We start from the raw sequence: 15906 nt of genomic DNA, 5'->3' as shown, positions 1-15906 counted from the left end.
CCCAGGGTCTTTTTTCTTTCCAATTTAATTCAGAAACTACTGCAATGTTTACTTCCAAAACTAGTCATTGTAGAAATATGAAAATGAATAAGATACTGTCTCTGTTTCTGTCTTAGAGCTTAACAGGAAAAAAATTCAAATTGCCAAAGAAAGCATAAATTAGAATAAGAACTTGTATGGTAGGAACTATCATTCCCATTTTACAAATAAAGAAACAAAAATTCATTAAAAATAGAACTACCATATGATCCAGCAATTCTGCTTCTAGGTATTTGTCTGAAGAAAATGAAAACACTAACTCAAAAAGATATACGCACCCCCATGTTCATTGCAGCACTATTTACAATAGCCAAGATGTGGAAACAACCTAAGTATCCACTGATGGATGAGTGGATAAAGAAAATGTGGTATATATCTCTACAAAGGAATATTATTCAGCCATAAAAAGAAGAAAATCTTGTCATTTACAACAACATGGATGGACCTGGAGAGCACTATGCCAAGTGAAGTAAGTCAGACAAAGACAAATACTATATGGTCTCACTTACATGTGAACTCTTTTTAAAAATGAAAAATTGAAGAAACAAACAAACAAGCTCATAGATAGAAAGAACAGATTGGCAGTTGCCAGAAGCAGGGGTGGGTGGGGGTGAAGTGGGTGAAGGGGATCAGAAGGTATAAAACTCCCATTACAGAATAAATATGTCTCGGGGATATAATGTATAGAATGGTGATTGTAGTTAATAGTACCATATTGCACGTTTGAAAGTTGCTAAGAGAATAAATAAAAGTTCGTAAAAGTTCCCATCACAAGAAAAAAAATCTGTAACTATGTATGGTGATGAATGTTAACTAGACTTGTAGTGAGTATTTCATAATATATACAAATATTGAATCATTATGTTGTATACTTAAGACTAATATAATGTTATATGTCAATTATAACTGAGAAGAAAGAAATGAAGGAAAGGAGGGAGGGAGGGAGGGAGGGAAACAGAGAGGGTAAGTGACTTGCCCAAGGACACACAACAGTACACGGCAACATCAGGATATAAAGCCACATGTACCTAGTTTGGAGAGTCTGCCTGAAATCATGGTGCTATAATGCTCTTTCATACAGATGGGGAGGTGTGGGAACAGCTTCTGTTTCATTTACGAGGAAGAATTATAAACCTGGATTAAATGAGCCACTAAACGGAGTCTATGTCATGCTTCAGAAGTCTTCAGAGAATGATAGATGAGAGATTTGGTAAAGACTAAGCCATCAGTCTTACCCCAAGCGGTCTCTTGCCTTCCACCAGTGAGGATTACACTTCTCCAAGATCAGGTATTCCTCTGCTCTCTTTAAGGCTAAATCACAGGGCTCTCTGGGCAGGAAATCATACAGTGCCTTGACTTGGATCTTCTCTTCAGCAAACTCAGAGGCTGGGAGGGGAGGCAGCGGCTTGCGTTTTGATGGCTGCACTCGGCCCCTGTTGGACTGTAAAAACTAAAGAGTGAGTCGTGCTATTGTTTTAGTGATCTGTACTAAAAAAGAATTGGGATAGAGCATATTTGCCTGCCCCCTCACTTCTCCCAGCCAGCTGCACCAAAGCAGAAGCCCAGGTGGGATAAACGTAGGAAATGACTAACTATAGAACAACTTCCAGATCCAGCAACACACTCAACATTTTGTAAATTCTCAAGATCACCAATTCTCTTGCCAGCATTGCACTGAATTTTTTTCATGTCACAATTCTTAAAATTTTATTTCCTCCTTAATAGTTTCACTTCAAGGATTTTTCTCTCCTGGAAAAAGAAAAACCGCTCTTCCCTTTCGTGTGCTGTAAGCTTGTGTTTGGGCTTATCACACTTCCCAAGAAAACTGATTCTCCACCACTGAACTGAAAATTAATCCTGGCCTCAAAATGGCAGTAGCCAGAATACATTTTTTCCCAATTTCAGTTCTGCCAAAATATAGCAGAGTAGTCTATTTTAACTGTTTTTGTTTGTTGGTTGGTTGGTTGGTTTTTGTCTTTCACTTTCTTCTAGGACATCGATTCACTAAATGTTTACTGAGAACTCATTATGTGCCAACCACGATACTAGGTTCTGGGCATGGCAGCAAACGGTACCTCATGAGGCTCAGACCCTAAAAATGCCACCGTCCTCTACCCCTTCACCCCCATCAAAACGATACTCACTTGCTTCTTACTTGGCAATTCACTGAACCATGGTCTGCGACGCTGCGTGTATTTTTCTGAAAGTTCTTCATCTTTGCTAAGGCTTATTTGTGTCCTCACTTGTCTGACATTGAAAAATAATCATGTTACAAATGATTATTTGTACTTAAGTTATCTATGAATCTACTAGATTATCACAAACTAGTAGAAAAATCTCCTTCCTATTGTTTTTTTTTTAGAAGACTTCCAAACTCCATTTCCTTGGACAAGGTACTACCTCTCAGAACTTCATTTTTTTAAATCTGGGAACTAGAGATGCTAAGAGCGTATAGAGTTGTTATGAAATAAAATTGAGAAAACACATATCATGTGCCCAATACGGAGTCTGGTGCATATTAAGGGCGTACAATTATAATCATGATAATGAAGATCTTACTCTGTCAGGCACAGTGTTTATCATTTTATATGCATCACCTCATTCGGTGGTATCTATTGTTATAAGTAGACATGGTGTAGCGATAAGAACATGAGTTTAGATCCCAGATCTGCCATTTTCACAGTGTGGCCTTGGGTAAGCAATCTAACCTAAGCCTCAATTTCCTCATCTGTATAATGGGGATTGTAAAAAAAAAAAAAAAAGGGTGGTTTTGAGAGTTACTTGAGCTAAAATATGCAAACTTCTTAGCACAGTCTGACATGTAGAACACTCCCATTAAATGTTGGCTCTTATTATTATTATCATGGTGTGCTGGATTTTATCCTTATACATCATTTGCTGGGCACCAAAGTGTAAAATACACTGATAGTTTCGGGGAGATACTCAAATAAACAAGACAGGATTCTTGCCCTTAAAAGGTAAAAATTACAGAGTGAAACACAGATATACAAATAGCATACATGAAATAAGTATTAAATAAAGAACCAAGCCGCGTGCTCTGGGAACACAATGGAAGGAGCAACTAAATCCAAGAGGATCAAGGAAGCATCACAGACCTGACATTTGACCTATAGCTAGCTTTAAATGAATGGCCATTCAACAGGAAGAAAATGGGAGTAGGGTTTCCCAGGCAGAGGCAACAGCAGATACAAAGAGACGTGGAGACTCGACAGACAATAAAGAAAAGGAATGAATTAATTTCCAAGAAGTTGCCCTCGGAAGAAGACTTACCGCTTCTGCACGGAACAGCAACAGCAGAAAATCGACTGGATGGTATTATCTGAAAAGCAGATCATTCTCAACTGTTAGAAAGCCGTGAGTCCGTGATATTGGATAGTGGAGGCTGCTGGTGCTAGTTCAAAGGAGGAAATCCCTGAGGGTACGGGTGACAGAAAGTATTGCAAAGCATATGCAAAGTCTTGACCGTGCCCTTCTTCACTAGTAGATGAAAAACTGTCACTAACACAAAAAGAAGTTACTGGCACCCCGGCCACTGTGGTTTCCCTTCTCAGGCTCTTGTTCCTGGGTCTGGTTTCATGCATTTCCTCAGTCTGTGAATGATAAATGACCATTGTATTCCTCTTTACCTTGATCAGGGCTAATGTCAGTTGACAAGTATACAAAAGAACATGATTCCAGAAACAATGTTCTCCTAGGAAATCTGTTACCAGGGATTTTGAATTAGGTCCATCGCATTTCTTCAAAAATATTTTAATATATATTTTATATATTTACATAAAGTAATATAAATATACTTAATATATTATATAATAATATAATTTAACATATTTATTTTATTTTTATATATTATGTATCAAAATACATTTATACCTTTTTGGCTCTCAAATTTTCTGTGGATTAGGTCCAAACATAAACTGAATATTTAAAGAAAGCACTAGCTATCTAGTAAATCTGGGTCATGCTTACACTTCTACTGTCAAGTTTAATCTCTATTTAAGTTAGACCATTTGCCTTTTTCAAACCATAAATTTTGAATTTATCAAAAGCTGTTTTATGTTCATAGAATCTGCATTTCACAGCAGCACTTTCTCATATTGACCCCTGAAAATGAATCATTGTTAAGGAAGCAGAGTACATTAGACATGAGCATTAGCTTTGAGGTTAGAAAGATCTAAGGATGAATTCTAGTTGGGGGGGTAGGGGGCAGGGCGCTGACTATATCTGGGATAAGTCCCTTTACTTCTCTAAGTCTTTGTTTTCCTATCTGTGAAAACAAGATAATCATACCTACCCCCTTTGAGAAGCCTTAAGGGGCAGAGGTTAATCTCCAACTTTGTGGGTTTGGGCAAGTTACTTAACTGTTGTGTGTTTAAGTTTCCTCATCTGTAAAATGGGAATAATAGGATACTAGGCATGTAAGGCTACTATGAGGATTAATTGAATGAATTCATATAAAGCACGCAGAACAATGCCAGGTATATATCAATAGTAAGAGGGTAATCAAGAAGACCTATTATCATTATAGGGTTGTTGAGAAGATTAAATTAGATATTTTCTCTAAAGTCCTGGAACATGGAAGAGGGGTACAAGCAGAAGACATCCAGTACAATCTACCTCTCAGCATCCACTCTATGTCTCCAGAACAAGGGATGAAATAGAGTCCCATCAGCTACCATATTATCACCAGGTGATGTCAATTTGATCATACTCCCACCTGAAACCTAGTACATTAACCACCATTAGGATTCTTAAGTCAGGTAGAGAAGGAAACGAGGAGAAAAGAAGAGTAACATAGGACATAGCTGCTACAATTCCCACCTCTTAAGCTGTCCTGAGTCCTAAGCTGATCACAGATACCTTCTGTCACCATTCATTCCTTGTGCCCCCTTGCCTCTGCCGACACTTTGGCCGAAGGAGGTACTTTAGCTAATGGAATTGCCCAAATGTTCATTCCTGTGGGATCTGGGTCCTTAGTTGGTATTGTCTTAATGGGGTTGTTACAGTTTTCTACTGACCAGGACTATTATGAATTTTAAGAAATGAAGCTAGTGAATTCCCTGAGTTTCAAAGTCCTCATTGTCCTCATTGTGAAGAATGAACCCAATTCCTGGTAATCAGGATACTCAGCCCAGCTACACTGACCCTTTCCTGTGCCTATCAATTCGCTGATACAAGGAATCCCAAAATGGTTAGAGGGCAATCTCAACTTCCAATGTTCCCTAACAAAAGGATTCTTCTCTCGGGCACTAGAACCTCCAAACTCACCAAATCCAAAGTCACAGGGAAAGAGAATAACAATATCCAGTGGGTTATTAGGTGGTGAGAGGGGCCACTCCAATCTCTACTCCTTAGTTCCCAGACTCAGACACACTGGCTATACGGAAACAACACCATATTTGCTGCTGGCTTAAGGCATTTATTGTATACGATAGGACACCACTCCAACTTTGCAAGATGTTGTCTCCCAGCTGTCATAGCAATTGAGCCTTTAGCAGGCCATTCCTCTGTCCTATTAAGCCAGCTGCTTCTGAATTACAGGACACATGGTAAGACTATTCAGAGAATCACTGTGCCAGCACCAATGAAACTAAGAAAAGGCTGACTCCACAAAATGGATCATCTTGTAGACCTTTGGTTACATCTTCTCATTTTGTCCCCATTCCAAGAGTTTCAAACACATTCCTCCCCAGATCTTTCACCAACCTCCCAATCTTGTTCTTTGCACGTTCCTGAACTAGCAGGCTAACTTTATTGCCGTTGCCTATGAGTCAATGTAGATCGATGCCTCAGACTAACTGTCCCTAATGAAGTGAATAAACTGATGTACTTCTTGAAGTTCAAGGAGAATGTTACTTCAACACCATCTTTCAGGCTACCTCTGAATAGGGCTGTAGCATGATGGCTGTTCATTTCCTGCTCATGTGGGTTTGGGATGCAGATCTATCTGTAAATCAGGCCCGATGGGAAATTCCTCTTGCGGTCTTGGGTGTGAGTCGAAGGAGAAGCAGAAAGAACAGGTACTATGTGAATGTCACCTGCTCATGAAGTTTTCTTGAGCCTTCTGGATCTACGGGGGCCCACTTTCACATACACCATTTCCATATTATTATGGATTACTCCTACACATGCCCAATTTTTTGGTTCAGTGAATCAGATAACACAGCTCATGACAGGCTCACTCAGTTTGGATCGCATAAACATTTCATGGCATGGTTGGAGCATTCAGTCTTCACCAGTAGGAAGCCAGGAACTACTTTTCAAATCAAAAATAGTGGGGACTTCCCTGGCGGTCCAGTGGTTAAGTCTCCGCACTTCCACTGCAGGGGGCACAGGTTCGATCCCTGGTTGGGGGACTAAGATCCCGCGTGTCGCGCAGTGCGGCCAAAAAAAAAAAAAAAATCAAAAATAGTTATCAGCACAGGGTCAAGTCATTACTCCAAATTTCTGAGGGTTTGTGCTGTGATTCTCACAATGGGACTTTCAGAGGCTCCATATATAGCCAACATTTTCCCCTTCATCCCAGGCTACCACCAATGATAATTGGAGTAATGGAAAATTGAGTTATTTCTCCCAGCAATAAGGCTATCCCTGGACCTCTAACTATATGACCAAATAAATCCCAGATCCAATTTTGACTCTGTTTCCTAGAGCCATTTATGATACCAATTATGGTATCAGTCAGGCCTATAATATAAAACAAGACATACTTAAATTAGAATACTTTTAGAAGGGTTTATTTACAAAGAGACTAATTACAAAGGTGTAGAAGGGGGTAAAGTAACAATAAAGAATGTGCAGACACCTGGGTCCAGCAATAGTGGAACTGTCACCATCCCCATGTCCAAAAGGCCCAGGAAAGTGAGAGAGTTAAGTAGAGCAGAGACCATTTTACAGGAGCAATGATCTGCTGTAGAGGGACACAGCCAGTTCAAGGTAACCTCACCACAGCTTCCTTCCAGGGCTCCCCATGGGTGTAATGTAACCAGAAGCCAGACGGCTCAGAAGCATGCTGAACCAAGCCCTATAGATTACTTTTCCAGGATAGAGTGCAAGGTGGAGAAGAATGAATACCAAGAGGCCGGGCTCGCTGAGCCACGATGGAGGCTGGCTTCCACATTTAATCCCCACAGGGTAGAATAGGGTGGATAAGAATAAAGATATCCAACATAGTAATCAATATATACTGGTTCCTTTTCCTTTCACCTTCAAAACCTAGATCCATGCATTAGTTACTTGCCTTTCTCCAGTTTGGATATTGCTGTTATTCAATGTTTGGGCTACAGACACATTGGTGGTCCAGGGGTAAACATCTCATTTCTACTCTGGAGATACAATTCCAGTCCAAGCCCAGGCAAAGATTCACTTTTGCTCCCACTGCTGTGAGATCACTCACCCCTGATTTAATAACTTTCTTCCTTAGCCTGCACCAAGAAACACAAAGTTGACTTCCAGGGACCAAGATAGAGTTCCACAAATCTTCACTACATTGTGTATTATTAGGCTTTTGGATCTCAACTGCTTCTGACTGTCAGTTTTCATCTGGTGGCCTCTGCATGAGCAAATTGCCAAAAACACTCCCCCCAAACAGGGTATTTTAGCACTTGGGGGCTCTGTCTACCTTGGCAGGAGTGGTTCTAATTTGCATTCTTACCGATTTACTCTAGTGTTGCCTTAGAGCCCCATACAGACATGCATCCATCCAGGCCAAGAAATGTGAAGTCCAATGTAGGTTATACAAGTGAGAGAAGCAAGCAGAGTATGGTATGGACTGCGGCAAAATGCTGTGTCAAAGTCCCACGTAGAGGGCTTCCCTGGTGGTGCAGCGGTTGAGAATCCGCCTGCCAATTCAGGGGACATGGGTTTGAGCCCTGGTCTGGGAAGATCCCACATGCCGCGGAGCAACTAAGCCCGTGAGCCACAATTACTGAGCCTGTGCTCCACAACAAGAGAGGCCGCGATAGTGAGAGGCCCGCGCACCGCGATGAAGAGTAGCCCCCGCTCGCCGCAACTAGAGAAAGCCCTCGCACAGAAACGAAGACCCAACACAGCCAAAAATAAATAAATAAATTTATTAAAAAAAAAAAAAAAAAAGTCCCATGTAGAGGTATTCAAATTCAAAAATTTTTAAATACTCCTCCCCTCTCCTACATCACCATTTCCCCCCTCTCTACTGGATCCTTCCCAATAGCATATAAATATACTGCTACTTCACCTCTTAAAAACAAAACAAAACAAACTACCCTTGATCTTATTTCTTCCATCAGCTTTGCTCCCCATTTATACTAATTAGCAGTCTGTATTTGCTGCCTCCAATTCTTTCCCTCCCATTTTCTCTTAACCCATCCCAGTTAAGCTTTTGATCCTACTACTTCCCAAATCTGCTCTTGTTAGGGTCACCAGGGTCCCATGCACTGCTATAAACAATGGTCAATTCTAAGGCCTCATCTTACCTGTGCTCTCAGCAGCATTTGACACTATGTCCTCCTGGTCTTCCTTCTTCTCAGTCTCCTTTACTGCTTTCTTCTCCTCCCCGCTAACTTCTTAGACTGGGTCTAATGCTAGGCTGCCCCAAAGCTTTTGATTTCTTTACTTGGCCTTATTCACTCCCTTGATTATCTCATTCCTTCCTGTGTCTTAAAAGCCATCTATCTGCTGATGACACCCAAATGTACACCTCTACCCCAGTTCCAATGAATTCCAGACTTGCATAGCCAAAGGCACTCTCAAATTCTCCACTTGGATGTCTAGTGGACACCTCGAATTCACAGGAAGAAATCTGAACTCCTCTCTTCTTCCTCCCCAACCCAAACTCGTCTATCCACTCTTCTCTATCTTGTCAAGAGCAACTCCATTTTTCCAGCTGCTCAGGCCAATGATCTTGGAGTTATCTTTGACTCCTCTCTTTCTCTCACACCCCAGCCCAATCCATCAGGAGAGCATGCTGACTCTTCCTTACAACTGTATCCAAGAGTTTCTGCTTGAGATGATGAAAAAGTTCTGGAGGTGAGTAATGGTGATGATCGTACAATAATGTGCTTGGACTTCATGCTCCTGGACTCTACACTTACAAATGGTTAAAATGGTAAATTTTATGTTAATTACATTTCACCGCAATTTAAAACACACACACACACAGAATGTTACTGCTTTTCCCCACCCTTCTGTTACTACCAAGGTCTAAGTCTCCATTATCTGGATTATACCAATAGCCTCCTAACTTCTTTCTGCTTCTACACTTAATCCCATCCCCCCCACCCTTTATGGCTGATTTTTCAGCGGCCACAGTAATTAATTTAAAACCTAGGTCAGGTCATGCTACCCCTTGTCTCACAAACCCACAATGGCTCTCCATTTCACTGTGCGTTACAGCCAATTTTCTCATAATCGCCCTTAAACCGTCCAGGACCTGGCCTCCTGGTGCCTCTCACCTTCTCTCCGATGTGCTTGTGCTCATTTCACCCCACCCACACTGCCCCCACGGTGCTTCTGCACCAGGAAGGCTCTCACCCAAGGCTCTTCGCTTTTGTTCTGCCTGGACCATTCTTCCCCCAGCTGTCAGCCTTCCCTACTCTCTCCTTCACTCCTTTAATTAAATTAATAAAATAAAATAGACTCTCAATTACATATGGCAACAAGATTATATCTTTCCTTATTTCCGAGGCCTTCCGTAATCTGGCCAGCCCCACCCTGATTCTTAGTGTTCACCAATTCCTATTACACCAGCTTCTATCCTTCTGCTCACTGTTCTCACAGACACCTTGCACATTTCTGCCCCCGGCTTAAAAAAGGCTTCCATTGCAATCCACTCCCACGTAATCTTCCTTCGGCTTCCAAAGCACTGTTATCTGTCTTGCTCTGTGGCTCATAATGAGGTACCATCTTCAATGGTTATTTACTTTTCTTTGTGCAGCCTTCATCTCTCACAGGGCTTCTCAGTCTCACCACTATTGACACCTTAGAGTGATGAGTGCTTTGCTGCAGGAGCTGTCCCGTGTATTATAGTATGTTGAGCAGCACCCCTGGCCCCTACGCACTAGGTGCCAGTACCAACAGCTGCCTCACTCCTCTAATACCCACCTCCCCCACCCAGGTGTGAAGACCAAAATGTTTCCAGGAATTGTCAGATGTCCCCTGTGGGCAAAAATTACCCCTTGTTAAGAACCACTGCACTAGATTGTGAACTCTTCAATTTCACGGTCTGAGTCTCATGGTTTTTTCTCTTGTCCATAGCATCCAGCATCAGAGCCCGGTACAGGGCAAGAACTCAATAGATAGCTGTTAAATAACGCCTCCCCAATATCTACACCATCACGTTACATTTAGGCTCTATTTGTCAGTAACTCATTCTACCACATGGTATCTCACAGCTCGACACTGGCCGCAGAGAAAGCTAGGTTGACCACGTCCTTTTGACTAAGTGGAACAGTAAAGTTGAAGAAGACAGACTTCCGGAGCTTGTAGTAAGTCATAAGTCTAACCTTTTGTTCCAGATATAGTAAAAAAGAAGAAGGAGAGGGAGAAGTAGGAGGAGTGGGAGGAGGAGGAAGGAGGTGGGAAGGAGAAAAAGCAGTGGCAGCTTATCCAAAATCAAGCATCAATCCATGAGATGTTAAATGAAATGGTTAAAACCTGGTGTTCAAAAGTTTTTTTTCTGTATAAGGACAGCATATGGGGTTGAGCAGTCACTAGGGTCAGGGTAACCTGAAGTCAAATCACGACTCCATTTTCTTGTAGCGACAGTATGATTTGGGGCAATTACTCAGGAGCCTCATCTGGAAAATGTTAGAAATAAAACCTACCTTCTAGGAAAGGCAGTTCCCCACTGCCACCAACAAAGCATTTACCATATGCAGGGACTACAGTAAGATCTTACTATCCTATACTAACTCACTCCCTACACACTGAAATAGGTCCTGTAATTATCCCCATTTCACAGATGAAGAAATTGAGTAACAGACAGGTTCAGTCACTTGTCCAAAGCTACATACCTAAAAAGCAGCTGAGATTGAATTTAAGCCCACAGAGCTTGGCTGAGTCCATGAGCATAATAATGAGACAGTCCTTGTGGATGAGAAGATTGCATAAGACAGCAGAGATGAAATGTCTAGAACAGAGCAGTTGCTCATTTAATGTCCAACCTTTTCCCTCACTTAGTTCCCTAGAACTCATTCAGCAAGTATGTATTGTGTATTCAAAGAGCAGATTTAACGTAAACAGATAGAAGCACACTATGGTTCTCCCTCTGAAGACAAAATGGGAAGAAGGCCAAGTAAGCCAAAGCTGACCTTCAACCCCACAACTCCTGTGTTCCGAGCCCATTCTCTACCCCTGTTCACCCCGCTCAGGACTCTAAGGGGCCCTCTGCCCACTATCAACACAGCTCTCCGGAGATGCTCTGAAGCTTAGTCTTGCCAAGGTGAAAATGATATGATAGTAAACTGATATAACAGTAAACATGTACGGCGGTGCTTCTTTTAAAGGCATTTTCGTATTTGTAAGCATGACACCTGTATTTGTCAGAGTGATCAGAGAGAGAGAAAGAGAAACTGATTTAAGGAATTGGCTCACACAATCGTGAGGGCTGGTGAGTCCAAAATCTGACGGCGTAGGCTGGCGACTCAGGGAAGAGCTGCAGTTTGAGTCCAAAGGCAGTCTGCTGGCCAACTTTTTTCTTGCTTAGTGGAGGTCAGTCTTCGGTTTATTAAGGCCTTCAACTGATTAGATGAGGCCCACCCACATTATGTCTGGTAATCTGCTTTACTAAAGATCCACTGATTTAAATGTTAATCTCACACAAAAAATATCTTCACTGAAACATCCAGAGTAACATTTAACCCACTACCTAGGCATCACGGCCCAGCCAAGTTGACCCATAAAATTAACCATTATTATACCTTAAATTAAACATATAGAACTTCCAAAGAGAAATTGCTGGTATTTGTCAGCAGGAATGATATCTGGGGACTAGGAAAAGGCTCCCCCCCCCCTTCACTGAATTTACCATACATGACTACACACCAACAGAGTGGACTATAAACCCAACAGCAATCTCTCGGTTATCTTTACTCTCTTCTGCAGCCTGGAATTTAGGAGGAAGTTTTTTCAGAAGCATTTATTTGTCCTCATTCAGTAGCAAAGACAACTGCCTTCAAATAAAGGTACTACTCTGCCACAGCTTTAATTATGACACGGTTTTGTTCTGTCTCCCCTGAAGACCAAGAATAGCTGTGAGCAGCGAGGACAACCTCTGCCTTGTTTATGGTTCAGTTCTGCCCAGCACAGTTGCTAGCAACTAGTCGCTGCCCAATAAATAATTGATGAGTGAGTAGAAAACAAGCTGTGAAAGCCAAACAGCTTCCTGGTGTTCCTTGCTTGGCGTGACTCTTCAAGACACTAGGCCTCTTTACTTACAGACTGAAGTATTGATTCCTGCCAAAGCAGATAGCAATGATTATTAGATTTGTGGTCATTTTCTATTTATAGCATCACAGGTCTTCCAGGTGAGTGGGTAAATGGAGAGTCACTGCCACACGCCTGCTGTGGTTACAGAAGCCATTCTTTGAATTGTTTTTCTCACTAACCTGCAGAGAGAAAGCCCTTTTTCGCCTTTATAAAATCCCCAATGAAGGCAGAAACTCATGCATATCTGGTCTTTGCCAGAGACAACCTAAAATGCCCCAGAGATGGGCAATGACTATTTGCCTGCTGGAAGGTTATATTCACGGTGGAGGATTATCGCAGGAAGGAGCCGGAGCTTCCCCTCCCAGGCTTACATCTGCGCTAGTCTTTTCATCTGCTTCTTATTCCCCAGCAAATATCTTTAATTATCTATCTTGCACCAGCAAATCAGGAAAAGGGCATCACATCCCGGCGTAATCTCCGTGACCTTTAGGAACTGGCACGTCCCTCATGGGTAAGGGAGTCGAACCTCTTATTTTATTTAGTGTTCGCGTACTCTCCTGGGAAGGCTTGCTCCCCCTTCTCCCGCCCGTGCAGGTCTCCTAACAGCTTTCTGCTTGTGTGCGTGGCTGCAGCGGGGCTCGGCTTGGGGACGGGTTTCCACCAGGGGGCGCTGGAAGGGAGCGAGTGGGAGAAGCACCACTTCTCCGAACAGCTCCCCGCCGCTCTCAGTCCTGCAGATGAACGGTAGCTGAAGGGCTGCTGGGTCACTGCCGTCTGAGAAGCGAAGCTGGTGGCATTCCCTCCGTTTCAAATGTTTTCAGTTTTATATCTGTGTAACCTCACGTCCATCCCCTGGCATTTACGATGGCAGAGTTTCCTTGTGAATCAGTGCTTCAGGCGAAATTCAGTCCTCCTGAGTTTGCTTATAATAACTGGCAGAAGGCCGGTGATTTTTATTTGAAAACATGAATAACTGGCTCGTTTCAAGAACTGCCTTGCGCCAAAGACCAGGCTAGTGGCCCAACGCACACAATCCAGGTTGTGGTTTTAGGACGAGGAATTCCAGGGCAGCTGCGCTCACAGCTGAAGGGCTCGGGGAATGGAAAAGTCTGGAAAACCTGTGGCTTTGGAAAAATGGCTCTGGGCAATTGGAACTGATCCTCTAAGTTCACTACAAGAAGCGCCTTATTTTTTTTCCAGAAATTTACAGAAAGGTCAAACCTCCTCATGACTGTAATAAATTCCCACCACTAGATCTATTTAAGGGACTTCTGAAGACCAGATACATGTTAATGGACTTAACCCATATCATCTGGGAGGTGTGACACATAGCTAGCTTTTTTTTTAACCTGAATTTCTACCTCTAAGCAGGCACCAGAAAAGACTTTCTGTACACCAGACCAAGAATCCACACCAATGAGAGAAAGAGAGAAAAGAAAATAGAGAGGGAGAGGGCGAGAGAGGGAAGGACAGGGGAAAGAAAGAGAGAGAGAGAGAGAAATACACTGAGTTTTTCACGGAAACATTTATTCAATTTAAAAAGTTATCCTTGATACAAACTTATGGTTACCAAAGGGGAAAGGTGGGGGGCATAAATTAGGAGCTTGGGATTAACATATACACACTACTATATATAAAACAAATCATCAACAAGGACCTACTGTATAGCACAGGGAACTCAACTCAATATTCTGTAATAACCTATATGGGAAAAGAATCTGAAAAAGAATGGATATATGAATATGTATAACTGAATCACTTTGCTGTACACCTGAAACTAACACAACATTATAAATCAACTATACTCCAATATAAAATAAAATTTAAATTAAAAAATTTTTTAAAGATATCCTTGATTCTGAATTTATGCTCTTTATATATCTGAAGCATTAAATTATCCTTGCTTTGTGTGTGTGCCTCCTTTGATATTAAAAGGGCACTCCTTTCAACAGAATTACTGAAAGAACACTGTGCTTCCTTTTGATATTAAAATGTCCGTTCTTCTAAGAAATGATAGTCATCAGAGATGTTAGTGTTTTTGAATGTATGGACAAAATAAGTTAGCAACCCATTATTAGATGGGTTTAGCTTCTGGACATTATCCTGTCTGTGAAACCTTCAAGTAAGGGGAACAACTCCATTAGGGATTTGTTGGTTCCTAACAGGAAACAGGCAGCTAGCTCATGGGACAGTAACCAATAATCTGGGTGGAGGAGGAGAAGGGTGCTGGCCTGGCTGGGCCTGAGGGGCGCTGTGTGCGGGGAAGGAGTGCAGAGACTCCGGAAGCCTGGGGAGCTGCATGGGGCACTGGGCACCAGGGGAGACAGGGTCCCAGGAGCAAAGATGCTGAAGGGAAAGGCAGAGTCTCCCTGAAGACTGATGGCTCCTCTGTTCACAGCTTCAGCCAGCAAAGCCCCGGGCACCAAACATTCCAGCACCGGAAGCCCTTGTTTGTTCCACACAGGAATTTTATTCCTTCCCAGTCCTGAGCTGGCATGAGGCGGACTTTGCAGGCATCTTGCCCACGTCTCCTCCAACCCCAGGTCTCAGAGCAGTGTTTCCTAGGAGACTGTGGCCCGTGAGCTCCAAGTTCACGAGCAGCTCACAGACATCACAACCAAGACACCTGGCCTGCTTGGGATGTAGGTGCTTGGCCGCCAGACCCGCTGGCAGCCAGCACTGGGCAGAACCCCGACCCCCGAGGGCAGGAAGGGGACAGATGCCAGCCAGTGGGCTTCACTGCACAGAAGGGGCATCTGCCGGTCACACACAAGAAGGCTTGGAAACCTCACAGACGCAGTTCCAGATGGTGACTGCTGTTAGCATTATTGCTACAGGTTTCAGGCAGTTGCAGGGGGACAGAAGTGAAGTGGTTTAGAAACAAAAGGAAAGACACATATACTAGTGTCCACATTAACAATGAACCTATTTTTGAGAAAGGGGACCAACTCCAGCCTGAGGCAAAGTGGTAGTAAAAGTGGCCAAGTCTTTTTTTGGTCCATGGCTCTCCTAGCTTTTGCCACTGAATTAGGTATCTATTGTTGGAAACAAATTCGCTCCAAACCTAGAGGCAGAAACTGTTTACTATCTCACAGTTTCTGTGGGTCTGGAGTCCAGGCACTGCTTAACTGGGCGCCTCTGAATCAAACTGAGAAGTTCATGAAGCTCACGAAATTGTAGTAAAGGGGAGTTGGGATTTGCTGGAGAATCTACTTTCAAGTTCAGTCACATGGCTGTCGCTGGCCTTGGTGGCATGGTTCCTGGTGATGGGGATTCTCCACAGGCTGCCTGAGAATGCTCACAGCATGGCAGCAGGTTATCCAAGAGACAGGGAGCCCAAGGGCACGAAGAAGCCACAGTCTGCCGTAACCTAACCTCCCAGTAACACTCCATCCATCCCTGTTACCATACTCCATTTGTACCCAAGGAGAGGGATCGTGCAAG

At 42.8% G+C, this 15906-nt stretch overlaps 1 protein-coding gene across 1 annotated transcript in view; it reads right to left on the bottom strand.

Annotated features, from left to right (window-relative positions):
• The window catches only part of TXK (TXK tyrosine kinase), a 74703-nt gene that overhangs the window by 53517 nt on the left and 5280 nt on the right, over positions 1-15906 (bottom strand). The window contains exons 2-4 of the mRNA XM_082390686.1: positions 3331-3379; positions 2184-2286; positions 1275-1480 (exon numbers count right to left, since the gene is read on the bottom strand). Of these exons, the coding sequence (XP_082246812.1) occupies positions 1275-1480; positions 2184-2286; positions 3331-3379 (358 nt within the window). The remainder of the gene's footprint in view (positions 1-1274; positions 1481-2183; positions 2287-3330; positions 3380-15906) is intronic.

The sequence above is a fragment of the Balaenoptera borealis genome (assembly GCF_965194805.1).
Source record: "Balaenoptera borealis genome assembly, chromosome: 4".
NCBI classification, from domain to species: domain Eukaryota; kingdom Metazoa; phylum Chordata; class Mammalia; order Artiodactyla; family Balaenopteridae; genus Balaenoptera; species Balaenoptera borealis.
The sequence above is the reverse complement of the archived record's forward strand: the minus strand, read 5'-3'. Positions and strand labels throughout refer to the sequence as shown.